This window comes from Eimeria acervulina, genomic scaffold (assembly GCF_000499425.1).
Source record: "Eimeria acervulina Houghton genomic scaffold, Eah_scaff1371, whole genome shotgun sequence".
NCBI lineage: Eukaryota > Apicomplexa > Conoidasida > Eucoccidiorida > Eimeriidae > Eimeria > Eimeria acervulina.
The window spans coordinates 1,129-8,978 of NW_013549244.1; the positions used below are offsets into that span (position 1 = coordinate 1,129).

The window sequence follows — 7,850 nt, forward strand, 5'->3', positions numbered from 1 at the left end:
GAGCTTTTAAACAGCACCCTTAACTGCATTGTTCGATTGCCTCATCATTATTGCACATATTTTTCTTTTGTCATTTAAGCAGACATGACTAAAAACCGAAGAAGAAGGGGGTGGGCCCTCCCTCGATCGGCCTCGAGGGGCCCACGGACCTCTCCGCCCTGAGGGCTCATCTCTGGTCTTCCGCCGATTTCATCTAGTTTTCCTCAAACTTCTGTAAGAAAGCATTGGTGTTTGCTTGATTTATTACTTACTTGGGGTCGGGGGTTCGGTACAGCTTCGCAGCGCTGCTGCTGCTCTTGCTGCAGGACACGCAGCAACTGCAGCAGCAGCCACAACAACGCCCCCAACAGCAACTACCCCAGCAAACAAACCACAAGCAGCGCAGCACCAGCAGCCGCAGCTGCAGGCGGGGCTTTTCGTTTGGCTCTACGTACATACGCCTGTGTAACTCGCAAGCAGACCGAGGGGGGCCCCAACGAGGCCCTGATCGTCTACACTTCTGTGGAGGCTATACACTATTCTTCCGAGACGCCGAAGCATGCAGGATCAGCAGCAGAAGCGCTAGCGCACTCCCACCTACCCTCAGGAGGAAGGGGGCCCCCAGGCCCCAACTGGAGGCGGCGCATGCTGGGGGCCCTGTTGAGGAGAGGATGCACAGACTGCCCAGTGTTGTAGGGCCTCCTAGTGCGCATGCAGCCTCTACGATGGGTCCCTATTACGTTGGGGACATCTGGATGAAGGGGGGGCCCTTCCGCAGCATCTGTTTGCCTATTGCGTGCAAACCACAGCACACGCTGAAGTGTTTCCGGAGGGCCTCCCATGCAGACAAGTATCCTGGAACAGGGGCCCCTCTGGGCCCTGTAGCTGGGCACCTCCTTGCGCTGGGGGCCCCCCGGCCCCGAGGCCCTTTTTTGCATTCCCTTTGGCCTCGCATTATGGAAGGGCAGCCACTCAACTTGTCAGCTTCTCTTAGGGGGCCCCCCAAGATGTCTCGCCATCCGTACATTGGTGCTGCTAAGGGGGCATTATCCCCTGCAGCAATACATTCCGCTTCTTCAAGGGGGCCCCCTGGGGCCCCCGACAAACCAAAATTGGGGGCCACCCCTCTACATCTCTCTCTGGGTTCTAAAGATGCAGGGGCCTTGCAAGAATCTTTTGAGGGTTCCCGAGGAGGAGCTGCAGGAGAAGGGCCCCCAGGAATGGAGGGGGCCCCCCTTGGGGCCTCGGAGTGCCCTTCAGGCCGGGGGCCCCGCGTGGCTTTCTGGGAGCTGCTGGGGCTTCTAAAGGAAGACAAAATGCGAGTGGCAGGAGTAATCCTTGCGCTGCTGCTGAGCAGCGGGACGCAGCTGCTGCTACCTCTCGCCGTCGGCAAGTTAGTGGATGCCGCCGCACAAACCCCCGTTCAGCAGCAGCAACAGCAGCAGAAGCAGCAGGTGCTGCTGCAGCAGCAGGTGCAGCAGCAGGGGGCGGAGCATCCCATTATGGGGTTTACCGATACGCTGCGGGGCCCAGAAGGTCCGCAGGACGGCGCCTCTGGAGCAGCAACTGCTGCGACAGGAGCAGCAGAAGCAGCAGCAACTGCTGCTGCTGTATCAGCTGGGCTGGAAACAGCAACGGCAGCACCAACAGCAGCAGGAGAACGCAGCAGCTGGGGCCATCTTATAAGAACCGTTGAAGACAGGCTGCAGACACCTGGGGCCCGTTTGGGTCTCTGCGTCGCCTTGGGCGCTGTGGGGGCCATCACCTCATTCACCCGACTCTTTCTTCTTGAGTCTACAGTAAGAAATCCTACTGTCTCCTTTGCGTCCCTCTCTGCACGTTCGGCTCCGCACGGGATTTACGGGTTAGGGTTTAGGGTTTAGGGTTTAGAGTTTAGGGTTTGGGCGTGTGGGGTGCTTTTCTGCAGATAGAACGGATGGCCTGCCGCCTCCGGAGCAGTTTATTTAGGCGGCTTCTTTATCAGACGATCCCCAATTCCCAGCAGCAGCAGTTGGGGGCCTTAGCGAAGCATTTGTCTCGTACGTGCCTTTGCTGCAGCTTGTTTAGGGGGCCCTGGGCCTATGAGGCTTTCTGGAGGGGCCCCGGGGCCTAGAACGGTTCTAGCGCTCCATCTGCGACCTTAGGGTTTAGGGTTGAGGGTTAAAGGCTTAAGTTTGCGGCTTGCTCGCAGTCTTAAGCCTTCATCTGCGCACCTCAAACAGGCCAGGGGTTCGGCAGATGGCTTTGGGTCTAGGGATTAGGGTTTAGGATTTGGGGTTTAGGGTTGAGGGGTTGTTGTGACGTGCAGAAGACGTGGTGACAGCGAGCAGAGTGCTGGTGGATATATCCTTTGGTCTTCGTTGTCTCCTAACGTCTGTTGTCGGTGAGGAGACAGTCGCTTGTCTCCTTTTGTCTTGCGCTTTTGTCTCCTCCAGGCTTCGTTTGTTTCCCTTTGTCTCCTTTTGATTCCTGTTGTCTCTTTGCATACTACCCACTGTCTCCTGTTTCTCTGCTTCTGTCTCCTGCTGTACGCCAAGCCACTGTTACTCGTGGTGTCTCCTCTCTTCTTGTCCTTGCCTTATCTCCTCTTGGCTCTATCGTCTGTCTCCTACTGGTTGTCTCTTCTGTCTCCACCGCTCCTGCGGGCCCCCGCTGTCTTCCTCTGCTTATGTCTGTCTCTTCTGTGCGTTTGCACGCTTGCAGTTTGTCTCGACCTGCGCCTTGTATGCATTTTAATCTTCTCCGCTGCTGCTGTCTGTCTCTGTCTGTCTTACTCCTTTTAGTGCTTTTGCTGCTGCCTCCTCGTTCTTGTCATTCTGTCTCTGCACGTCTCCTTGCACCTCCGATTGTCTCCTTTTTAGTTTGAGTGGGTTCCTGCTCAGGTTGTCTCTGTCCCTGGCTCTGTCTCTGTTGTCTCCGTTTTTGTTTCTGTTGTGCAGGCATCGCCTTGTGCTGGGCTGCTGCTCCCTGCTCCTTCCTGCTGTCTCTGCTGGTGCCGATTGCTGGCGCAGCGGCGCTGCTGCGTCTCTCAGCAAGACACGTGGCTCGACTGCAGCAGCAGCACAGCAAGGCGCTGCAGGGGGCCCTCCAGCGCGCTACAGGGGCGCTTAGTGCGAGGAGACAACTCAGGAGTCTCAATGGCGAGGCCCTCGAGGCCAAGGCATTTGATGCTGCAGTGAGGCTGCTTCTGTTTTATCTGCGGCATCTGCTGCTGCGGCTAAAGCTTCTGGCGCTTCTGCTGCTGCACTTTCTGCTGCGGCTCCCCCGTCGTCTTTTGCTACACTGTCTCTTGACCGAGTTTGGACCTGTTTGCTGCTGCATTCCTGGCGCTGCGGCGTGTGTCGCTGTGTGGCTGCTGTTTTGCTGCTGTTGCTGCTGCAGCTGGAAGGCGTACTGACAGCAGCGCAAAAGAGTTCTGTGGCTGTTGGCTGTCGCCACGCCTTCGTTTTTGCTGCTGGTTCGGGGCTGTTGATTCATCTCGTTCATGCTGCAGCATCTCTTGTTGCTCAGGGTTTGTTTGTTATCCCTGTGGAGTCCCTTTACCCTTCTGTCTCCTTCCCTGCCTGATTGCCGTAGGCGCTGCTATCTGCTGCCAACCATCTTAATGCAAGTATCTCTGCTGTTGCTGCTGTTGTTGTTGCTGCTTGTGTTGCTGCTGTTGCTACTACTGCTGTCGCTCCTGCTGCTGTTGCTGCTGCTGCTGCTGCTGCTGCTGCCGCTGCAGGGGTCCTAACGGGAGGCCAAGTGATGTCTCTGGCGCTGTACTCTGCTTTCGTCGGCTCTTCAATCCAGGGCTGCGCTACAGCATGGAGTGATGCTTATCGTGCTGTTGCTGCAGCAGACAATATGCTAAAGTTGCTGCTGGAGCCACCGCCCCCCCTCCTGGCCTCCCCACTGAACTACCCCGGCGAGTTGAGTCGCTTTCAGGAGGCCCTCCGCCGGCAGCAGCAGCAGCAGCAAGAGCAGCAGCAGCAGCCACAGCAACAGCAGCAGCAGCAACAAGCAGCAATAGCAGCAACGGCAGCAGCATGCGGGACTGCGACAGCTGATCATCGAGGCCTTTCTGTTGAGTTTAGAGACGTGTGGTTTTCTTATCCTCTCCGGCAAAACCACTGGGCCCTTCGGGGTCTCAGCTTCAAAGTGCCTCCAGGAGCTGTTGTTGCCATTACGGGTATTGTTTTGTACCTTTTTCCCCTCTTTGGTGTCTCCTAGAAACTTTAATGGCTCCTGCATTTAATCTTATGCATGTAATTATTGCACAGGCTTTAATATTTCCTGCCTTTGATGTTTAAGCGACTACTCCTGCTGTTTCTGCTGCTGCTGCTGTTGCTGCTGCTGCTGTTACTGCTGCTGTTGCTGCTGTGCGTGTGTTGGTGAAACAGGTCCCAGTGGGAGTGGCAAGAGTTCATTGGGTGCTCTTTTGCTGCGTTTATTTGAGCCCCAAAGAGGCGGCATCTTCTTTGAAGGCCTTTCAATACAATCCTTTGACGAACGTTTCATTCGCTCACTTGTGCGGCCCAAGAGATAATCAGTTAAAGAGGGTTTAGGGTTCCCCAGTATCATAGGGTTTGCGGTTTAGGGATTGGTTAATAAGGTATACTAGGGATTAGGGTTTAGGGTCTAGGGTTTATGATCTTAAGGGGCCCTAAAAGGGTTTACCGGTGGGCGTTCGGTGCGGCGCTGGGGTGTATGTACAGGTTATTCCGGTGCTGCAGGATTCTTTGTTGCTTTCTGGGACTTCTTTGGAGGCGCAGATTCGCTATGGGTATTTGGCACAGCAGGAAGCGATAGGAGGTCTGTCACTGACTCTTTTATTAAATGAGTTTTGTGTCTCTTTTTCTGTTAAAGGGAGTTTGCAATTTAATCAATTTAAATAATGTTCTTCTTTTTCCCCTAGGTTTTTCTCTTGCGGACAAATAATGCCGCATGCACTCGCCGGTGCATGCACCTAAGGCATATACACCACAGTGCGGTGTATGTGCAACTGCGGCCTTGTACACATGCATGCATGCATGCGTGCATGCATGCGTACCCCACAAAATAGAGCTCAGGGGCCGAGGGACGCATTCGGGAACTTCTCTCCCCGTACACCCGAGGAGGAGTTGCAAGTTCATGCATGCATGCGTACTTGTATACACCCGCATGCATGCATAAAAACCACACGAAACACGCACAGGAGATTGCATGCATGCCTTAACAATGCATGCGTGCACACCTACACATTGCATGCATGCGTGCCCCCGACGGTTGAATGCGTCTTCTCTGTATGCGTGGGCAGGCATCACGCGGTGTACGTGCACAGCGATTGGGGTTTTGCTTATGCACTGCTGTTGCTGTTGCTGCTGTTGTTTGCTGCAGCAACTTCGGGTCTGCATTTGCCTGTCTCAGCAGCGTGTGATGCTGCACACGTCTCACCTTTTGCTGCTGCTCTTCCTGAGGGCCTTCAGACGCAACTTTACGAGCGCGGGGCTGTCTTATCAGGTAATTCCCAATAGGGTTAGGATAAGCGTACTTAGGGTTTAGGGTTTAGGGTTTAGGGTTTGGATGTGGATGAGTGGACATTTCAGGGGGACAAAGACAGCGCGTGTGCCTCGCAATGGCCTTGTACCGCCTTCAGCAGTCACAAGGAGACACCCAGGACAAACGGAAAGGAGACAGCAGCAGCGCACTCCCCACAATGCTGTTTCTAGATGAGGCCACATCTTCTCTTGATGCAGACACCGAACGCCAAGTGCTAAGGAATTTAAAAGAAGCAAGTTTTTCTCCGTTGCCTCTGTGCCTTCATTTTTAAACGCATGAAATAGGAATTCACTCAAACAGTGGAGACATATTTATAATATCTATCTGTATATTCATGCATATAAGTATATATATATTTATTTATATTGTTTATTTGTCTCTCTCCTGCACTTTCTCTTGAGTGTAGAACTTACGGGGAGAGACATGCCTATATATATATGTATGCATATATATATATATATATGTATATATATATATATATATATATTCATTTATATGCACATACATAGAAATATTTACATCTACCTACATAGACGCACTTATATAAATATAATATATATGATATATAGTATATATACATATTCATATCTGTCTACTGCGTTTTGTCTTGAGTGTAGAACTTACGGGGAGAGACATGCCTCTTTGTCTCTCACCGCCCCGGTGTCCTCGATATTGCAGATCACATCATGGTGAGCCTTCCTGGAGCAGCAGCAGCAGCAGCTGTTGCTGCTGCTGCTGCTGCTGTTGCTCCTGCTGCTGCTGCGGAGGTGCCTTGGGCGCGCCTTAGAGACACTAAATTGACCCTTAAATAATGGAGACAGAGAGGAGACAGAAGGGGAGCAACAACACGAAAGAGAGACAGAGACAAACATAATACTAGATTCAGAGGCAGGAGACACCAAACCCAAACAGCACTTTATGTTACTATGTGCGGCTATTTCAGGTGCTCGTCGATGGCCGAATAATTCAATTTGGCCCTAAGGAAGAAGTCCTCAGACAACCCTGCCTCCCCTTGCAATGGTAAACCCTCAACCCTAAACCCTAAAGCCTACGCCCTGAACTTCAAGCACTCGCAGGCATTCGTTTTTGTTGCAGCTTTATCAAGGTCTATTGTCTTGTTTGTCAACAGGCTCATCTCTGGCGCTGTCCCTTCTGAGCCTGTCTCTACCGAGGGGGCCCCAATACCCCCTCAGCCCAACTCTGCGAGCTCCCTTAGGGGCCCCCTACGGGCTTGATGGAGGCGCCTTGGGGGCCCCAACAAAGTGCAGTGCCTAAGTGTGCCCCCTGGATTAAAGGGTCCCTTGATGCTCAGTATTTTGTCAGGTGAGGGGTTTCCGCTTTAGGACATGAGGGGGGACCCCCATGCTTATTATTTTGTTTGCTTTATGAGCGTTTTCTCTGGCTGGAGGGAGCCAACTAGGCCTGATGAAGTGTCTCCTATTAGGAGACGACTTGCGAAAGAAGACGGAAACCCTCAGTCGTATGTGAATCCCTCAAGACAAACTTTTGTGCTAAGGCAACCTGCTTCGGTGACGCGGGCTTCTGACAGCCAATCTAGGTATATATATGCATATATATGCATATATATATATATATATATACATATATAGAAATTAATAAATACATACATCAAGTTGTAAATATATGCCACTGCGGCCTAAAACAGGCCAGAAGGCCCCTTTGGGGTGCGTTTATAAAACAACAAGACAGATTACGGTGTACAGACACCCGTGCGCGAGGTGTGTGTGGGAGTAAATAAAGGGAGAAGAAAGCCTCTCTCTTCTCCTTTCCTCCTAAACCCCAGCGATAAATCTAAAAGAATTGTTGTCTATAAAGACGCTGAAAAAGCGTCTGCACTCTGCCTCCTAATAAAGGAACTGCAATTGACAAAATTGCCTCCTATTGCGCTGTCTGTACAGAGGACGCCTCTGTCACCTGCGGTGGGGATATACACCCACCCTTTAAGGGCTCACAGAAAAGGTTTTAGCGTATGCAAGGGCATCTTCTTTCTTCTTTGCTGCTACTGACGCGCTCCAGCCCAACTCCTTCGCCATTAAGCTGCACACCTGTGACACCCACATGCAGCAGCAGCAGCAGCAGCAACAACAGTTGTAGTGGTATGAGCAGCAATGAAATATTTTCATTTAGGACCGAAACATGCAAATAAAATTCAAATTAAAAAGTAATTTAAAAATACATAATCAAACGAACTGCTGCTGATGCTGCCTGTTTGCTGCTTACGGTGTCTATAGCGCCTATTGCAAGTTTCTGGTCAAGGAATAAAAGCGGAAGACGCCTCGCAATTATATCGCTCACTGTACGAGCCTGCTCATACCTAAACAAACAAAATA

General features: G+C 51.9%; 1 protein-coding gene across 1 annotated transcript; it reads left to right on the plus strand.

The window, feature by feature from the left end:
• Positions 1-650: 650 nt before the first annotated feature.
• On the plus strand, positions 651-6,734 carry EAH_00059020 (ATP-binding cassette, putative; the record flags this gene model as incomplete). Its single annotated transcript, XM_013393617.1, has 13 exons — positions 651-1,778; positions 1,907-2,018; positions 2,288-2,362; positions 2,919-3,154; positions 3,361-3,490; positions 3,704-4,150; positions 4,362-4,489; positions 4,677-4,773; positions 5,338-5,460; positions 5,547-5,710; positions 6,117-6,188; positions 6,443-6,519; positions 6,629-6,734. 13 exons carry the CDS (start codon positions 651-653, stop codon positions 6,732-6,734), a joined length of 2,895 nt encoding a protein of 964 aa, XP_013249071.1.
• Positions 6,735-7,850: the final 1,116 nt, after the last annotated feature.